Here is a 21,036-nt window from a genome sequence, read left to right on the forward strand (position 1 = left end):
CATTGATGTATCTCTGTTGGAGAGATTTTGTTCACTTCCTGTCCCAGTGACCACATAGGAAATGAGTGGAAAAAAACAAAATGATAACTGAAACCAGGAAACATCTGTCAGAGTTTCTAATCCTTCCTTGTTCCATCCAAAACTAAAAGCACATTTTGGCCGGTGTTCCACTTTAAGTAAATGAAGCTGAGAGAAGGAAAGGGAGAAAAGAAATGGGGGGTGGAATAAGAGAGAGACAGAAATAGAGATGGAGAAGAGAAACAGAGAGAGAGAGGGGAGGACTCACATATTTCACAGGCACAGACCCAGCTTATGCTCAGGCTGGCACACAGGACTCACCTCCCTCCTCCCTTTTCCCACCACAGGCACAGACCCAGTTTATGCTCAGGCTGGCACACAGGACTCACCTCCCTCCTCCCCTTTCCCACCACCATCCTGGGTCATGAGGAAAGTCGTGGCAGGAGACGGTAAAGAATGATGGGGTGCTGGTCACCTCCCCAGAACTGGCATCGCCCAGGCTGGATGGTTGTGCTACTGGTGAGTGACTTTATTCATGTCTCTAAGTGTAGATTGCTGGATGTATGGATGTATAGATGTATGGACAAGATTGAAACTGAAAATGTGGCATTAAAATAATATAATTGATTGAACAGATTTAAAATGCCAACTTTTCAGACTTCTCCAGTTCCTTTTCCAGGCATGGTACCTCCACATTTTCTGTATTATATACATCATTAATGTGGAGATGATGATAAAGAAATTCCAGTTGACAGGTGGCATCTAGTGTCCTAATGCAACCCTGCAGTGGGCTCTTAGTTGGAAAGTGGCAGAGACACAGAACCCAATGGGTTACCTTCACCCAATTCTGGCGCTGCGTGTTGCTGGATAATAACCTTCAGTACAGATTACAATTATTACACACTGGGTTAGTACATTCTCTGCATATTTTCATGAGTGATTTTCACGAGTTTATACAGAGTTACAAAGTAGGATGGAAAGTTTTGATAAGATTTTTGGAAGCGGGATATTTTGGGCTTCTGCTGATTCAGCTGTTACTATTCAGAAAGGATGATGCCACAGGCAAAATTAGAAGGCAGTGAAAGACGTGCTTCCTATAGAAGCATAGTTTTCCCATGCAAAAGGTGGCAGGTTCATAGGCGATTCTGCACCGGGGATTTGTAAAAAGGCTCCATGCACACTAGCTTATCTTTTTTTTTTTTTTAACAGAAACACACTAGCTTATCTTTAAAGCGGAGGTCCACCCTAAAGTGGACCTTCCGCTCATCGGAACCCTCCCCCCCTCCGGTGCCACAATCGGCACCTTTCAGGGGGGAGGGGGGTGCAGTTACCTGGATAATCCAGGTAACTGCACCCACTTCCGGGATAGCTCTCTGCGGAAAGGGGCGTAACTTACGCCCCTTTCTGCAAGTGCCCGCCCCTTCCCGCAAGTGCCCCGCTGCCTGCTGGGAAACACACAGATCCCAGAGGCAGCGGGGACCGTCCTCATTGCGCAGCGCAACTCGCGCATGCGCAGTAGGGAACCGGGAAATGAAGCCGAAAGGCTCCATTTCCTGATTCCCATACCCAAGATGGCGGCGGCAGCACTCGAATGTCGATCTAGAGATCGGCTTCGGGTGCCGACATCGCGGGCGCGCTGGACAGGTAAGTGTCACTATTTTAAAAGTCAGCAGCTGCAGTATTTGTAGCTGCTGGCTTTAAAAAAAAAAAAAAACGCGGAGTCCCGGTGGACTCCTGCTTTAACCACTTGCTTACTGGGCACTTAAACCTCCCTCCTATCCAGACCAATTTTCAGCTTTCAGCGCTGTCGCACTTTGAATGACAATTACGTGGTCATACAACACTGTACTTAAATGAAATTTTTTTATAATTTTTTCCCCCCAAATAGAGCTTTCTTTTGGTGGTATTTGATCACCTGTGCGATTTTATATATTTTTTTAAATGTAAAAAGACCGATTTTTTTTTTTACATTTTATAACGGGTAATTTTTGTCCGTCATTGCTATACGCTGTTGAGGCGGCACTGATGGGCACCGATAGGTGGCAGTGATGGGCACTGATCGGTTACACTGATAGGCAGCACTTCTAGGTGGCACTGATTGGCACCACTGGTGGGCATTGATAGGTGGCACTTGTGGGCACTGTTACTCTATAAATGAGGCATAATTGCCTCTTCCTTTTTGGGACCGATGTCCCTTTAAGACAAGCCGGTGATCGGCTTTTGTTTTGTCCTCTGTGTTATTATTATTCCTCAGTCCTCTCTCCTCGGGCCGGCATTTCAACTGTGGGCTATCAAAACCATTAACCCGCTCCCCCTCCAAAAAAAAGTGCCATTTGGCGGAGAGGGGAAGGAGTCCTTAAGGCTGGGTTCACACTGGAGCGGCTACGAGAACCGGATGTGATTCGCACCGCACTGCAGTGCAAATCACATCCGATCTCTGTGCGATGTGAGTTCAGCCATACAGATAGTATGGCTGAATTCGCATCGCACCCGCCGCAAACTTGCACAGGACCCTTTTTTTGGTCCGCAGCAGAATCGGATCGCATGGGTGTTCACACCATGCGATCCAATTCCTGTCCGAGTTTGCAGATCGCACTGCGATAAGCGAATTGATCTTGGGGTGTCATTAAGGTTTCACTGACACTCCCAGCAGTCCGCATAGGGCAGTGTGAAGTGCCGGCGGGAGGCATGCGATGCGGGAAAACGCTGCAGATTTGCGGCGTTCCCGCATCGCTTCAGTGTGAACCCAGCCTAAAGCGGAACTTCCCCTTTTCGGTGGAGCTCCCCTTTAACTTATAATGCAAGATGGAGTGAATTCCATCTGGCCTAATTGTTTACTTCAGAACACTCTGCACTTTACACACAAGTCACCAACACAAAAACAATTTCCATTTTGGCTCAAAAACTGCAATATCTCATTATTACACTGGATGCCAGTAACGGAATCCCCTCTTCATTATACTCTGCATTATTCACATGGAAACACAATAGATTACAGTGAATAATTCAGTGAGCTGGACACCCTCTGCATGTGACTTGTGTGAGAGTGAATGTTCAAGTCTCATAATACAACAGATTTTATTTCCTGAGGCAATTTTCTAACACAGGAAAGAATGATGTTTATTTCCTCAAAATATCTTAGAAAAATGACAATATGCCTTTGGATTTTTCTATTTAAAGGATAAATTCACCTTTCATAACATGTTACACCCATATTCAGGGTGTAACATGTTACATGTTATGAATGGACCAGCTCCAATCCCCCCCCCCCCACCCCGATGTGACAGCAGACCGGGAATCTTCTCCCAGTGTCTGCTGCCACAATTCCTCTGTGAATGGAAAACGACAAGGTCCGGCAGCCTTTGCGACTGTCGGCTTGTAGTTTTCAATGAACTACCACAGTGCTGTCAGGGCCGTCTTTAAGGCAGGGCAAAAGGGGCAGCTGCCCTGGGCCCTGTCATTGTTGTGGGGCCCAAAGCAGCTGCCTCATACTTGCCAACTATCCCAGTTTAAATTCCCCCGTCCCTTTGAGGTGTCCCGATATCTCAGTGTGAAGTGCTGTTACTAATGCTGCCCAGCTCTGCCCTATTGTATTCAGATGATTCACCGGCAGACCCTGTGTTTACATGTAAATAACCCTAATTCATAAGTAAATAGCGGCAGCATTACTAAGTAAATAACTGCAGCCGGCGGCATTGATATGTAAATAAAGGCGGTATTCATTTGTATATCATGCTCTCCTGCAGTGAGGAGATGATGTGCTGTAACCTTTTGCAACCAATCAGTGAGCAGTATTACTGTACAGTAATCTCTAGCAAACAAGCAGAAATCATTTGCTGTAACCTCTAGCAACTAATCAGTGAGCTGCAATGTGTGCTGTAACCAGTCAGTAAGCAGTAATGATCGCTGTAATCGCTGGCAACCAATCACAATTGCTGCCTGATCTGATACAGCAAACTGATTTTAAGTCTAGCTGCTATTTATTTTATGTCTTAGAGCTGGTGGAGAGTGAAATGCCATGGGGGGGGGGGGGCTCCAAGAAAATGTTTTCCCAGGGTCCAATCAATATTAAAGACGGCCCTGAGTGCTGTGAGCACTGTGGTAGTCCATTGATTCTTCCTGTCAGATTGTATCTACTTTCTCGTATGAGGTATGAGCAAGCCGATACACTGACAGATTTTCAGGAGACACCCCCAAAGGCACGATAGCACCTCCAGAGGCAGGGGCAGGCTAGCATTTCATCCCAGGGCTTAATCCATGCCTAAAAGGGGGACAGAGAAAGGATGTTGAGCGCTAGTTATGTTTTCTTTTTAAAGTTTTATTGTAGATCAGTTAAGGAGGTGAGGGTTAGGGGTTCTAATACCATTCTAATACCAGCCTCAGTAAAACCAGGGACAGTATGTAAAAATTTGTGTTTTTTTTTACATCTGTCTCTGAAATGTCCCTTACCAACATCATTTTGGTCTAAAAAAAAGATTATAGCTGCCCCACCTCTCCAGTACCTTCTCAGCCAATAGAAACATGTCTGTGTATACTGTGTGTACATGTATGTGTATACTGTGTGATTGTATACTGTGTGTGTGTGTGTTTGTTTGTGTATACTGTGTGGCCCCATAATCTCTGATTGCCTGGGGGCCCCATAATCTACTATTGCCCGGGGGCCCCATGAGTTGTCAGTCTGCCCCTGCATACCAGATCACTTACACTCTCCAAATCCAGATCAATTTACAGCTTCAGTGTCAGAACCTTTATTTCAACCTGGCAACACTGTAAGCATAATCCCAAATTTCAGTGCATCCTCCAAGTAAATCACCAGGCCCTTTTGAGAGACCAGCCTTCTTCCTGGCTCTTTTCAGCGGTCTCCCCCTTGGCCCAACGTCCTCCAGACCAGGCAGGACAGCTTCAGGGCCACTTCAGCACATGCAGAGCTCCATCCAACAGCACAAACCCTAGGTCCCAGCCTAGTGGAAAAAAAGAGACCACATGGCCTGTCTCAAATATTTATATCCATCCCCAGCATACACCAGTGGCATAAACCTCCTACTGGAGTGGCTGAAGAAAATATCATTATTTATAAAACTTAGGTTTGTAAAATCTCATACTATGACCATTGACATCTACTGGAGACAGTGAGAAATCACAAGTCAACTTAAAGTGTTACTAAACTCACAACAGTAAAATCAGTCTCTAAATGCAGTAAAGCATGCTTGTTATACTCACTATGGAATCCTCTGCATTGTGTAAAAAGGCTGTTTGATCCCATCTCCTCTGATCCTCCCCTTCTTCCACAGTCCCCAAACCATCTCCTGAAACAATCTCCTGATAGAAGAATGCCTTTGGGGCAAGCTGCACATGCTCAGTTTGGTGTGTATTGCTAGAGAGTTTTTTTTTTTATCTTGGGAGAGTGCATGTGATCAGCACAGGGCAAATCAGCACTGTCCAGGTAGAGGGTCAGGGGTCCTGCAGCCTCACAGGACCATCAGGGGAGAATAAAAACTCCTCCTACAAGTTTTTAACCTGTGCTCAGCCAGACACCACTCTAATTGCTGATGAAAAAAGATATTTAGCAGTTTATATTTACTAAAGCTTTTGCATTTCCATGATCAGTGTACTGTGGGAGACCACATATAGTGAATACAGGCTCCCGAGTTTAGTAACACTTTAAGCTCAGGGGAAAAAAATGGCGAAAAACTATACAATCAGTCCAAGCTACAGCCCAGTCAAAAACTAAATTGCAATAGTAGCCCCTGTTTAGGACAAGGGGGCTACACTCATAAAACCTGTATAAGAGTTATCTGATGTTTAATCAGCTGTGTGATCTACAGTATGTTAGCTGCCATGTTACATTACACAAGCTTCACAATTCTTTTGTGGGGTTACTGGACAATAATTACAGCTGGGTGTATAAACTTTTACATTACGTTGTACGATCTTCACTAATTTTTTAATCTTTGTGTTTTGCTTTGCAGCTAATGACTACTTCATGTTTACTGTTCCCTGTATTTAAAAGCATTTTGTGCCACATTCATGCTGCGGTCACAGGAAGATACATCTCTGGGTCTCACTCCTTGGCTTTCATCAATTGTCCAAATGACCAGGTCGCTAAAGATATCGCCAGGTAAAATAACGCAAGAATTACTACCAGACTACATCCTGTTTGATGTCTGGACTGAGCTGGTAACGGGCCACTAGGTAGATTGATCTGTCTTCAGATACATAAGGACATACATTATGATAATACAATACCATGAAAGTTATTTACACACTTTATTAACTTTTGGGCAGTGCTTAAAGCGGGAGTTCCGCCGTTTTTTGTTTTTAGAAGTCAGCAGCTACAATTACTGCAGCTGCTGACTTTTAAAATATGGACACTTACCCACCCAGCGCGCCCGCGATGTCGGCACCCGAAGCCGATCTCTCGATCGGCTCTCGGGTGCTGCCGCCGCCATCTTCGGTATGGGAATCAGGAAGTGGAGCCTTGCGGCTTCACTTCCCGGTTCCCTACTGTGCATACACGAGTCGCAGTAGTATGGTCCCCACTGTCTCTGGGATCCGTGTGTTTCCCAGCAGACAACGGAGGACCCGCAGGAAGTGGCGTAAATACCCGCAGAATCTGCGGCTATCTATGCCGGAAGTGGGTGCAGATACCTGTACTATACCATTGAGCGGAAGTTAATGAGGTTGGAGCTCCGCTTAAAGTGACCCAGAGGGGACACCGTGTAACTGCACCTGCTAATTCATAAACCATAGGTAGGAGCTGCGGTCACATGAAATCAACATCAAGGCAGGACTCCAAACTTAGAAGCACACTTGCACTGTTAACACCTTGTAATCTGTGACCATACACTTTTAGCACTAAGCACTGCGGACACATCTTCTGTTAGCTCTTGTACGCACGGACGGACCTTCCGACAACAAAATCCGTCGGATTTTGTCCGAAACTGGTGTTGCATACACACGGTCGGACAAAGTTGTCGGAAAAAATCCAATAGTTCGGAACGTGATGACGTTATTTCGTTACGACGGGACTACGTTCACGCTAGTAGCCAATAGCTTTGGTCTAGGAATTTGATCTGAGCATGCGTGCCACTTTGTCCGATTGGAATTCTCTACACAGTCTCGACAAAGTCCGATCGGATCATGTTGTCGGAAAATTTTATAGCCCAGCTCTAAAACTTTGTCGGTCGGATATTCCGACGGAAACAGTCCGATGGAGTCCACACACTGTCGGATTATCCGACAACACGGTCCGATCGGACATTTTCGACCATATGTACAAGGGCTTAGAGAACACGAAGACCTCTCCCTCCAGATGTTCATAATTTCTGTGCTGGAACCGTGGAGCTTGTACCAGTTTCCACCAACTAGGCAGTACTGTTATGCCACTCCCAGTGACAATATTCTCTATGTTGCTATTGGACACAGGAAACACATTTTTCCATAAATTTATGCTTGCTCTCCTCCTGAGGCCTTGCTACTTCATCTCTCACTCCCGTGACTCCCAGGCTAGGTACCTAAGTACTCTGTGCCATGAGATCAATTCCATATGTGGAGAACCAGCCACTAGTGAAGGGGCCAAACATAACACCCCTTCATAACCAGAGTATTCATCACCCCTGCTATGTCACCCATTTCCTGTCTGGTTGGTTGCTTAAGCAAATTACACAGATACGGTATTCATCAGCAACAGTAATCTATTTTTTTCTGGACAGCATTCTACCCGTTAGACCTCTGTACTGTATCTTCTAAAACTTCAGTCCCCTAGTTGCAAGCCCTTTTCTTTTGATACTCCATGTATGCACCCCTTTAGAGATCAGGCAGTTTGGATGAACAAATAAAGATCTTTTACTGAAGTAGTGGCAGGTAAGAAATAACAGTTCTGAAAGATGCCATCCACACACTTTGCTATACAAAAGCTCTCTAATGCCCCAAGAAGTAACTGTATCATAGGGAGATGTCTATATCCATAAATAGTCTTTCTTAAAACAAGAGTCCATAGTAGGCAGTTAATCCACAAAAAGTACCAATCAATACCTTAAAGTCAATGATTTGGTAATAATCCACAAAAGGCAGTAAATCCATGACTGGCAGATATACAGTATCTCACAAAAGTGAGTACACCCCTCACATTTTTGTAAATATCTTATTATATCTTTTCATGTGACAACACTGAAGCAATTACCCTTTGCTACAATGTAAAGTAGTGAGTGTACAGCTTGTATAACAGTGTAAATTTGCTGTTTCCCTCAAAATAACACAACACACAGCCATTAATGTCTAAACCGCTGGCAACAAGAGTGAGTACACCCCTAAGTGAAAATGTCCAAATTGGGCCCAAAGTGTCAATAGTTTGTGTGGCCACAATTATTTTCCAGCACTGCCTTAACCCTCTTGGGCATGGAGTTCACAGAGCTGCACAGGTTGCCACCGGAGTCCTCTTCCCCTCCTCCATGACGACATCACTGATCTGGTGGATGTTAGAGACCTTGGACTCCTCCACCTTCCGTTTGAGGATGCCTCAGAGATGCTCAATGGGGTTTAGGTAGGCGTTTGCTTAAAGTGGTTGTAAACCCTTACCATCCACTTTGACCTACAGGTAAGCCTGGATTAAGGCTTACCTGTAGGTCCAAGAAATATCTCCTAAACCTACACGGTTTAGGAGATATTTGACAAAACACAGGCACCGCTGTCTACAGCGCATGCACCGTAGACAGCAGCGCGCAGGCGCACTGAGCGTGCTGCAGTCAATGGGCGGGAGTGATGTAATCTCGGCTTCATCGAATGACAGCGGCGGAGCAGCGAGACCCACCAAGAAGATGGATGCTCCGGACTACAGGGGACAGCGGTGACTTCGCTGGCTCCTGTGTCAGGTAAGTGACACATAATGGACTACTATGCGATGCATAGTAGTCCATTCTGCTTTACCTTTGCAGGGAATCAAAGAGGAGGTAAACTCATCAGGGTTTACCTCCTCTTTAATGCAATTGGTAACTTCTGTGACACTTGCTGGTTCATGATGAGGGTGTGCTGGTGATATATTTACCTATAGATAAAATGACACACAGAGAGATAAAAGGATGGGCAGTAGCTTTATGCACAACATCTGTTGGGGAATGACCATCACAATGGAAATCAATGTTATAGAACTGGACCATTGCATTGTAGATCAGGAAAATACAGGATGTATGACTATGGTGGTAAAATTGTTTAATTTGTCCAATTTCCTTAGGGGCATTCTGGAGAAGAAACTGGCAGCCAGTGTGAATATTATGCCAAAAAGCTCATCGCTGTAAGTGCATTCAAACATCAATAATTCACACACCAATTCTCATGTCACAACCAGCAAGTCCATTGAAAACATTCATCAAGATTGCAGATGTAGCTGCTAACTAAGTGGATAGTTTATGGCAAAACCCTACTACAAAGCAAACAAACATATAAGAGAGAAAAATCAAAAAAGTTAAATTATTAGGCTGGATTCACACCTAAGCATTTTTTGTGCTTTTTGCATTTTGCAGATTTGCACTACAGAACGTGTTCCATAGGAAACCATGTTAAATGGACTGTAGTGCAAATCTGCAAAATGCAAAAAGCACAAAAAATGCCATAGGTGTGAATCCAGCCTTAAAGTGGACCTTGCACAGAACCCTCATCCACTGTTGGATGACATCACTGGGCCTTCTCTCAGGATTCTGGTAAAGCTCATGACAAGAGACTCCGGAACAGTGTAGGAATGTCCTCCTGGGATGCACAGCTTTTTTTTTTTTTTTACAATTGAAAGAACTTTATTACAGTAATCACATGTCAGTAACAGAAAATAGTTGCAAGGCATACATAAATGTACAGGTATACATGTGCACAACATAAAGAAAACTGTGTAAGGGGAGGCCGTTCATATACATCTAACAGAATAAACAACTTATTTGGAGAATCTGACAAAGGCCAGGATCAAATCATCACCCAAACCAGTGGGTCCTGAACAGACATTAGAGGGTCATGTATGAAGGTGGGGGGTTCAAGGGAAAGAACGGGAAGAGAGGGAAGAGGCAGGAGGGTATAAGGGGAAGGGGGGGCAGGATTAAAGGAGGAAACTACTAAAAAGGAGGGGGGGAATAAGCTGGAGGGGAGAGGGAGGGGAACCACAACCATGCCGGGGGAGACCCAGTCAAGTAGCATGCTCAATTCTACAGGGTCCACCTCTGGGCTAGGTGGAGAAATCTCCATTTGCAAGGAGCCCCAATAATCTATCAAGGAAGACCAGATCTTGTCAAATTTACTTGGACAGTTCCTGTCAATGTACGTTATTCTATTCAAAGGTAGGACATTATTCAGAGAATTTCTCCAGGAGACAACGGTGGGTGGCAATGCAGCCTTCCATTTCAGCAAACTCTCTCTAAGAACATAGTATGTAGCATATATTATGAATAGTTTGTTATATTTCCTCACAGCTGGTATTTTCTCTTCCACCACCCCCACTTGGATCCCCCGGAGGCAGCTCATATCTGCGAAACCAGGGGCACCACTGCTAGCGCAAATAAGAGTGGGCAGGCCTGCCTGGTGCCTCTACCCAGGGGGAAAGCTGGCGAGAGTTGTTGGTGCACACCCAAGCACTGGGAGAAGCATACATTAAATGCAGCCAGTTGATAAATACAGGTCCGAACCCACATTTTTGGAGGACAGCCCAGAGGTATTCCCACTCTGCCGAGTCAAATGCTTTCTCTGTGTCTAGAGATACCACCACCCCTGGGCTGTCCTGAATAGCCCTATCTACATGCGTCAACAATCTGCAGATGTTTATGTCAGTTCCTCTGCCCGGCATGAACCCAGATTGGTCAGGGTGTATCAGGGCAGTAATTACAGAGTTTAAGCAGCCAGCCAGAACTTTAGCAACAATTTTTAGATTTACATTCAGGAGAGTTATCGGCTGGTATGAGGAACATAGTTCAGGGTCCTTGCCAGGCTTGGAGAGGACCACGCCTCAGATATAGACGGGGTAGGGAGCCCTCCTCCAAGGTCTTCAATAGCATCTCACGATATTTAGGGTGCAGGTCATCAGCATAATGTTTAAAGAATTCTGCCAGAACCCATCCGGGCCTGGCGTCTTCCCAGCTTGCAGAGATTTGACCGCTAGTTGAATCTCCCTAAGTGTAAGTGGACTACCAACCTTTCCCAGGTCGAGTCTATAAGACATGGTAGGTCAGCTAAAGCCAGGTATGTATGCAGTTCCCCTTCAGTGTACGTCACTCGGGAGCTATAGAGCTCCTGATAATATACAAACCTAGCATTAATCTGCAAGGGATCTACCATAACTTCCCCAGTAGGGGACTGAATACAGGATATGGACACTGGGGTGGAGTGTTGCCATGACAACCAGGCCAGCAGTCGACCACTCCTCTCCCCTTGTTCAAAGATCCTTTGGCTCTGATGGAGCAGGTGAATTTTCATAGCAGATATACAGATAAGGGAGACATCCCGCAGAGCTGCCTGGAGAGAGGAATACACCAGAGGGTCCCTATCCCTAGCATAAATAGTCTCCAGGGCCATAGCTTTATGTTCCACCTCCTGCAATTCCTTACGGAGACCCCTATGCAACCTCCCAATATGGTCTTGGAAGCTACCCCTTGTGCAGGCCTTAAATGCATCCCAAGTAATAGGGATAGAAACAGTGTGATTCTGGGAGTTCCAAAAATTTATCATATCAGCTTTGCAAGGGATGTCAACCCTCGAGTCAGATAGCCAGAACCTAGACAAATGCCAGAAGCCTTCTGCCAAAGCACACGTCAAACTGAGCTGCAGGGAAATAGAAGCACGATCAGAGATACCCTTGGGTGGAATGGTGACATCCCGAACCCTGGAAAGGACAGACCCCCCCCCTTCCCCCCCCCGGTGTACGCCTGGTCAATTCTTGAGAAGGTTCTGTAAGAGGCAGAATGACATGTATACGCCCGCAAGTTAGGGAGTCTACACCTCCAAACATCCATAAAATTGGAGTCTTCTGCCCAAGATGTCAGGTTCGTGGCGGAGCAGGATGTCTGTGATAGTCTGTCCATCCCAGGATCTGGCACCATATTAAAGTCCCCAAATATCATAATGGTATCAGTAGCATAAACCAACAGTTTAGATGCCAATTGGTAAAGTAAATGCACGGAGACTGGAGGGGGCAGATACAATCCCACTATGACAACTTCCAAGTTAGTAATAATTGCATGCAATATACCTACCCCCTGGGTCAACGTCCAATGCCAGAAGGCGGAAGGGCAGAGATTTGCATTTCAGTACAGGAACACCATGTGAGATATTAGAATAAGTGGAATGGTATAAATGACCAACCCAGGGCATCCTAAGGCTCAGGAGTTTACCACCAGTCAAATTAGTCTTTTTGGAGAACACAGATGTGAGGCGTGTGACGATGCAGAAATTGAAACACCAATGATCTTTTAACCTTGGAGTTCAGAACCCTAGTGTTCCAGGATGCTATTTTACATATAGACATAAGGTCCTAACATCAAATCTACAACAGGAATAGTCATGTTTAGCAGAGGCGGCTCTAGACTTTGTGAGGCCTTAGGCAAAACTAAGACATGAGGCCCCATTCACGCCTGTAATCATACAATTATGCCTATCAGCCTGTCATTCAACAAGTAAGGAGAAACAGCACAATGATGATCCCATCCAGTGGTGGCTGGTGCTCAAAATTTTTTGGGGGGCGCAAACAAACTGAAAAATTCTGAACACAGAATGAAATGAAATGAAAACATCAATTGCAGCCTTACTGTGCCCATCAAATGCAGCCACTGTGCCTATAAAACGCAGCCGCTGTGCCATCAAATGTCGCCACTGTGCCCATCAAATGCCGCCACTGTGCCCATAAAATTCAGCCTCACTGTGCCCAAATGCTACCACTGTGCCCATCAAATACTAGCATCGTGCCCATCAAATGCTGCCACATTGCTCCATCAAATGCTGCCACTGTGCCCATCAAAAGATGCTACTGTGACCCCCCCCCATCCACTCGCCGTCTTACGCTATCTCAGTGGTGGGTCAGGCAGCAGGTGATGGCAGCAAAATGTGGAACCTTGCAGTGGGTCAAAGAGCGGTGAGCTGTATCCTCCATGCGTCTCCTCCCCTCCTCCTGATAGGTGTCCAATCTCAGCGCCTGTCCTTTCAGCCAGTCAGGTGATGGGTATCAGACCCACGCTACCTGATTGGTAGTGGTTCAGTGTTCGAAAAGCATTTTGCAGATTTGCACTACAGTCCATTTATCATGGTTTCCTATGGAACACGTTCTGCAGTGAAAATATGCAAAATGCAAAAATCACTAAAAATGCATAGGTGCGAATCAGGCCTTAGGCTCGATTCACATCTATGCATGTTGCTTTTGAGCGTTTCGCAGTGCTTTTTGCGGCGCTTGTTGCGTTTTTGGACACGCGTTTTTACCGTGATTTTGCCGCGTTTTGCGTTTATTTATTTTTTATTTATTTATTTTTACACTGTGGTTGCTTAGCAACCAGATATATACAGTGAAAAAAGAAAGAAAAAAAAAACGCAAATCGCGGCAAAATCGCGGTAAAAAAAGCGGCACTTGCGTTTTTGATGCAGGTCCATTGACTTCTATTACATTTGTAAGGATCGATTTGCGTTTGCAAATTGGACCATGTTGTCGGTTAATCCGACAGTGTGTGGGCTCCATCGGACTGTTTCCGTCGGAATATCCGACCGACAAAGTTTTAGAGCTGGGCTATAAAACTTTCCGACAACATGATCCGATCAGACTTTGTCCGATTGTGTGTAGAGAATTCCGATCGGACAAAGTGCCACGCATGCTCAGATCAAATTCCTAGACCAAAGCTATTGGCTACTAGCCTGAACGTAGTCCCGTCGTAACGACATAACATCACGTTACGTACGATCGGATTTTATGACAACTTTGTCCGATCGTGTGTATGCAACACAAGTTTCGGACAAAATCCGACGGATTTTGTTGTCGGAATATCCGACTGTGTGTACAAGGGCTTACGGAAGCACAGGACCCATGAGGCATTGCAAGGAAAGTCCCATGAGGCATGGCAAGGCTAACAGTTGCAGGCATGACTCCCAAAGGCAGAGGCATAAGAGGACTTCTAGTTCTACAACAGCTGGAAGGACGCATGGTGTACACCCATGGTTTAACCTTTCGCAATTCATCCAAAGATAGAAAATAAATTAATAAGAATCATAACAGACCAGGCACCCTTATTAAACAGTTACTGTGTTCCATACAGCCAGTTGGTTTTAAACATATATATATACACTGTTATATATATTATTTTCTTTATTGATATTTCACAGGTACATCTGGAAAGGAGAAATAGAGGAGTCTACAGAGGTGCTTTTAGTAAGTGTTTCTCGGTCATTTACAGATATTAGTGATAATGCTCTCTCACATAGTTTGTGTTTTGCTCTTTTTTCTTTTTTTAATTTAGTGGGTTAAAGAGGAAGTAAAGGCTATTTAAAAAAAAAAAAAAAATGCAACCTGCAAGGCAAAGGCATAATGAGCTAGTATGCATAGCATACTAGCTCATTATGAATAACTTACCTGAGAAAGAAGCCCCCGAAGCGCTCCTCCTCCGTCTTCATCTTCGCCGCTGCCATGTATCCCGGAGTGACTTCCGGGTCTCGCTGCTCCGGCGCTGTGATTCGCCGCAGCCGCGATGACGTCACTCCCACGCATGCGCACGGGAGCCGACACAAGCGGCATATCGCAGTGATCTGCGGCCTGCTCAGTGCGCCTGCATGTTGCTGTCTATGGCGCATGCGCCGTAGATAGCGGTGCCCGTCTTTTTGTAAATATCTCCTAAACCATATAGGTTTAGGAGATATTTCTTGGACCTACAGGTAAGCCTTAATCTAGGCTTACCTGTAGGTCAAAGTGGTTTGTAAGGGTTTACAAACACTTTAAGTATGTGTTCTCTTCAAAAGCCCATTCAGGTGCCCGACAATTAACCTAAAAGATGAATAACACCTGCACATGATTGGACGTTTAAAGATGACCAAAGCGGACTCAATCAAAATTGAAAATTCACATTTAGTAAATCAGCCCCTTAAAGTGAAAAAGAACTCTGGAAGTTGTGCCCAAAAAGGAAGGCAGAGGGTAAGGGCTAGTTGCCAGTTTTAGCTGTGTTTCCCTGCAATTGATCTCATCCACATTATTGACTTACCATGCCTTGTTTTGCACTGTGTAGACATAGGTAAAATTATGGTTTTGCTTCCTCATGTTAGAGCTTCCAGCAAGAAGATTAGTGAGCTGCACAATAGTGACATCACCAAGCCAAACTGCCATCACCGGAGACTAGCAGATATACAACTATGAGGTTGTATACACAGAAATCTCTGGGCACCATCACATGCCAGAACGTGCAAGGTTATTTTTCAGGAAAATTCTGCACAACAGTTACATTTCTTACACTCAGCCATTGCTAAGCCACAATTCTCATTTTTAGATGTTCCATATAACAAATAAAACCTTCACTTTTGAGTTCAGAACCAGTGGATCTAAACACAGAAATTTAAACCAACTATGTTGTTGCATATTTTCCTTTAAAAATATATATATTTTTTTGATATATGTTCTGCTTCAAATTAAATGATACCAGGATACTGGCAAACAAAATAAACTGAATGCCAGCCTGAGATAACCCCTCCCACTACCAGCATGCCTCAGTTTTGTAACAAGGCAGTGCCAATAGCATGAACAAAAAACACAAAGGAGCGAGACCGGCATCCCTCAATGGAGTCCAAAAAAGGGATTTTACACTGAGAACAAAAATCCAATTTTCTTTCCCATCTATTGAACCATTTAACCTTTGGATGATCCAAAAGCAGTACAAGTGAAGGTTGGGCAATACAACAAACAATTGATAAAGGGCCCAAGTAGACAACCGAGAACTTGAAATATATAGCTAAAGCTGGCATTAGATGAAGCAGAAACATCCTCCTGGTAGATCCCGAAAAGATTGGAGGACCAAGTAACTGCCTTCGCACATCTCAAAATCAGATGCTTGCTGCCAAAAAGCATTCAAAGAAACTTGTAGAATGAGCTTTGGCGAGAAAATGTGGAATCCAATGCTTGAATGCTGGTCTGTTTAAGCCACCAAGAGATGGTGGAACAAGAAACTGGAGCATCCTTTCAGGGTCCATCCAGGAAGACAAAAAGAGAATCGGTCCTTCTGAAATAAACAGTGGCTGAGAGATAGACTTGCGAATCCTGAACTACATCTAACCAATGGAGGGAAATCTCTTTTTGGTGAACTGGAGCCAGATATACTGACCAAAAAACAATGTTCTGGTTGAGGTGAAAGGCAGAAGCAACCTTAGGCAACAAAGAAGTTTTGGGTCTCAAGGCCATTTTGTGTCTATGCAAAACCAAATAGAGCACCTTGCAGGATAACGCTGCCAGCTCAGACATTTGCTTTGTGGAGGTGATGGCTTGAAGGAAGTTCCAGGGGCGGATCCAGGGGGGGGCAACGGGACAATTGCCCCCCCCCCCCCGAAATAGTAGCACTGTCTGCACTGACATGACATGTCTCCCATTCTCTGTCGCTGCCTCTGCCGAGTCTCTCTCACATCAGCCGATCAGCGGTGCAGAGAGAGAGACTCGACTAATACCAGGAGCAGGAGGAACAGGTGGGTGGAGCCTCTTCCCTGCACTCGTTGCTAACGCCTGGGCCGCCTGGCGTCTAGCAACGAGTGACGTCAGTGAGTCACATCGGACTCCAGTCTCACTCTCAGAGCCGACGTGACTCACTGTAACAGGCCAGGGAGAGAACAGTTGCAGTCGCACTCGCAGTTGCACTGAGACTTGAGTCTCAGACGAGTGACGTCAGTGAGTCACGTCGGACTCAAGTCTCAGAGCCGATGTGACAGGAGCTGAAGCCTCAAATAGGGGAAAAGTTGTTGCTGCAGCTGCAGTTTAGAGTTTAGACAGACTGTTAAAATGTCCAGCGTCCACTGTAAGTGGCTGAGCGCCAGTATTCTTCCTTCTCTGCCCCCAACTTGTGGCAAGTGACAATCTGAAAAGTGCGGCAGGTGACGTGGCAAGTGACAATTCACAACATGTGGCAGATGACGTGGCAGGTGGACAATCCGCAATGTGTGGCAGGTGACGTGGCAAGGGACAATCCGCAACGCGTGGCAGGTGACGTGGCAAGTGACAATTCGCAACATGTGGCAGGCGACATGGCAGGTGGACAATCCGCAACGTGTAGCAGGTGACGTGGCAGGTGGACAATCCGCAACGTGTGGCAGGTGACGTGGCAAGTGGACAATCCGCAGCGCGTGGCAGGTGACGTGGCAAGTGACAATTCGCAACATGTGGCAGGTGGACAATCCGCAACGTGTGGCACGTGACATGGCAGGTGGACAATCCGCAACGTGTGGCAGATGACATGGCAAGTGACACGCTCAGGGCTCCCACTGATTCTGCATTAAGGTGAGTTGAACCATTTCATTTTATATTGCAGTGTAATAATATAAATAATGCTCTTCAATCATCCTGACACCATAACAACTATGGTGCCATGATGATTGAAGCGCCAACACCAGCCATTTCCCTCATAAATTGCCCGCAAAAAAACAAACTTATTTTCTGGCAGTGCCCCTCCCACGACTAGACTCTGGATCCGCCCCTGGAAGGAACACTACCTTGTGGGTAGGAGTTAGGGGTAGTCAACCTTGGCCCTTCAGCTATGGTGAAACTACAAGTCCCATGAGACATTGCAAGACCCTGACAATCACAGGTATGACTCCTAGAGGCAGAGGCATGATGGGTTTTGTAGTTTCACCACAGCTGGAGTGCTGAGGTGGCATACCCCTGATTGAGAGGAATGGCTATAATGCAGGGGTCTCAAACAGGCGGCCCTACAGCTGTTGCAAAAATACAAGTCCCATCATGCCTCTGCCTGTGGGAGTGATGCTTGTAACTGTCAGCCTTGCAATGCCTCATGGGACTTGTAGTTTTGCAACAGCTGGAGGGCCACCAGTTTGAGACCCCTGCTATAATGGGTCCAAACGATGTTTTTTTTTTTACAGGGAAATGCTACTTATAGGGCTTGCTACCCTCTGTACAGAGGTCTTAATCTCTTGACCTCTGGAAGGCTTTATCCCCTTCATGACCAGGCCATTTTTTGCTATTCAGGACTGTGCTACTTTAACTCGTAATTGCGCAGTCATGCAACACTGTACCCAAATAAAATCGATATCTATCAAATAGAGCTTACTTTTAGTGGTAATTGATCACCACTGTTTTTTTTTTTTTTTTTTTTTTTTTTTTTTATATAGCAAAAAATAAGAAAGACTCAAATTTTTGGAAAAAAAAAATATTTTCTACTGTATATACAGTATCTCAAAAAAGTGAGTACACCCCTCACATTTTTTGTAAATATTTTATTATATCTTCTCATGTGACAACACTGAATAAATTACACTTTGCTACAATGCAAAGTAGTAAGTGTACAGCTTGTATAACAGTGTAAATTTAAATTTGCTGTCCCCTCAAAATAACTCAACACACAGCCAATAATGTCAAAACCTCAAGCAACAAAAGTGAGTACACCCCTAACTGAAAATGTTCAAATTGGGCCCAATTAGCCATTTTTCCTCCCCGATGTCATGTGACTCGTTAGTGTTACAAAGTCTCAGGTGTGAATGGGGAGCAAGTGTGTTCAATTTGGTGTTATAGCTCTCACTCATACTGGTCACTAGTTCAACATGGCACCTCATGGTAAAGAACTCTCTGAGGATCCGAAAAAAAAGAATTGTTGCTCTACATAAAGATGGCATAGGCCAGTGATGGCGAACCTTGGCACCCCAGATGTTTTGGAACTACATTTCCCATGATGCTCATGCACTCAGCAGTGTAGTTGAGCATCATGGGAAATGTAATTCCAAAACATCTGGGGTGCCAAAGTTCGCCATCACTGGCCTAGGCTATAAGAAGATTGCCAAGACCCTGAAAGTGAGCTGCAGCATGGTGGCCAAGACCATACAGCAGTTTAACAGGGCAGGTTCCACTCAGAACAAGCCTCGCCATGGTCAACCAAAGAAGTTGAGTGCATGTGCTCAGCGTCATATCCAGAGGTTGTCTTTAGGAAATAGACGTATGAGTGCTGCCAGCATTGCTGCAGAGGTTGAAGGGGCGGGGGGGTCAGCCTGTCAGTACTCAGACCATAGAACACACACTGCATCAAATTGGTTGTCCCAGAAGGAAACCTCTTCTAAAGATGATGCACAAGAAAGCCTGGAGACAGTTTGTTGAAGATAAGCAGACTAAGGACATGGATTACTGGAACCATGTCCTGTGGTCTGATGAGACCAAGATGAACTTATTTGATTCAGATGGTGTCAAGCGTGTGTGGTGGCAACCAGGTGAGAAGTACAAAGACAAGTGTGTCTAGTCTACACAAAAGCATGGTGGTGTCATGGTCTGGGGCTGCATGAGTGCTGCCGGCACTGGGGAGCTACAGTTTATTGAGGGAACCATGAATGCCAATATGCACTGTGACATACTGAAGCCAAGCATTATCCCCTCCTCAAGCCAACTGGCCAAGCATGTCTCCAGACCTAAATCTTATTAAGCATCTGTGGGACATCCTCAAATGGAATATGGAGGAGTGCGAGGTCTCTAACATCCACCAGCTCCATGATGTCATCGAGGAGTGGAAGAGGACTCCAGTGTCAACCTGTGAAGCTCTGGTGAACTCCATGCCCAAGAGGGTTAAGGCAGTACAGGAGAATAATGACACAAAATATTGACACTTTGGGCCCAATTTGGACATTTTCACTAAGGGGTGTACTCATTTTTGTTGCCATTTAAATGACTCAGATCATCAAACAAATTGTATTATTACACAAAGATGACCAGAGTAAATACAAACTGCAGTTTTTAAATGATAGTTTAATTTATTAAGCTGGCAAAACCTGCTTGGCTTTATGTGAAAAAGCAATTTCCCCATAAACCTAAGAACTGGTTGTGCCACCCTTGGCGGCAACAACTGCAATCAAGCGTTTGCGATAACTGGCAATGAGTCTTTCACATTGCTGTGGAGCAATTTTGGCCCACTCTTCTTTGCGGAATTGTTTTAATTCAGCCACATTGGAGGGTTTTCCCAGCAATAACAGCCCGTGTAAGGTCATGATACAGCATCTCAATCGGATTTAAGTCCGGGCTTTGACTTAGCCACTCCAAAACCTAAATTTTGCTTTGTTTGAATCATTTGGAGGTGGACTTGCTGTTGTGTTTCGGATCATTATCCTGCTGCATAACCCAAGTGCACTTGAGCTTGAGATCACAAACGGATGGCTGGACATTCTCCTTTAGGATTTTCTAGTAGAGCCCAGAATTCATGGTTCCATCAATTATGGTAAGTCGTCCAGGTCCTAAAGCTGCAAAGCAGCCTCAGACCATCACGCTACCACCACCATCTCTGACCGTTGGTGTCATTGTCAGTTAAAGAGTCGCAGTGCCGTATCGCAAAAAATGGCCTGGTCATTAAGGGGGCAAATTCTTCTGGTGCTGAAGTGGTTAATCAATGCAGTTGGCCAGTCATAACCATCTGAGGCATTCCCCACCTTGTATATATATGTGTCTGACAGGCGGGGAATGGCTCAGATGCTTATAGTTAGCCAAGTATAGATGGCAGGTGGCAGTCTCCTGGCAGATTGGTCAGGTGGCTTTGGATTAGGAGTCTACTACTACTAATTGGGAGGGGGGCTATAAGGGGTTAAAATCTGTCAAGTCCAAACTGTTTTTTTTTTTTTTTTTATCCTTGGATAGAGTGGGAAAGGATTAGAACATCAATTTGTTTTTTCAATTTTTTGCTATCAGGGGTTCCGTTAAAGAGATGTGTCTTGTGGACACACCAGTTTCATCAGACAGGAAGGGAGGGGAAATCTGCAATATAGATACAAACAGAAATACAAATCCGACAAAGGTAAGGTTCTATCCTTCCACTACTCTACTTAAAATAAAAAATAAAATAAAAG

General features: G+C 45.1%; 1 protein-coding gene across 3 annotated transcripts in view; it reads left to right on the plus strand.

Annotated features, from left to right (window-relative positions):
* The first annotated feature begins 264 nt into the window (after nucleotides 1–264).
* The window catches only part of LOC143981360 (protein CutA homolog), a 57,683-nt gene continuing 36,911 nt past the window's right edge, over nucleotides 265–21,036 (plus strand). For 2 of the 3 annotated variants that reach the window (XR_013274299.1, XM_077479154.1), the window contains exons 1-4: nucleotides 267–537; nucleotides 5,988–6,136; nucleotides 9,248–9,307; nucleotides 14,347–14,392. Coding sequence is in view for 2 of the 3 variants with exons in the window: in XM_077479154.1 (XP_077335280.1) it covers nucleotides 475–537; nucleotides 5,988–6,136; nucleotides 9,248–9,307; nucleotides 14,347–14,392 (318 nt within the window). In the remaining variant the exon portion in view is untranslated. Of the gene's footprint in view, nucleotides 538–5,987; nucleotides 6,137–9,247; nucleotides 9,308–14,346; nucleotides 14,393–21,036 lie in introns of all 3 variants that reach the window. The other variant, XM_077479155.1, reaches the window with a different exon arrangement.

The sequence above is a fragment of the Lithobates pipiens genome, unplaced genomic scaffold, assembly GCF_037356315.1.
Source record: "Lithobates pipiens isolate NorthernLeopardFrog02 unplaced genomic scaffold, aLitPip1_a1.2 Scaffold_14, whole genome shotgun sequence".
NCBI lineage: Eukaryota > Metazoa > Chordata > Amphibia > Anura > Ranidae > Lithobates > Lithobates pipiens.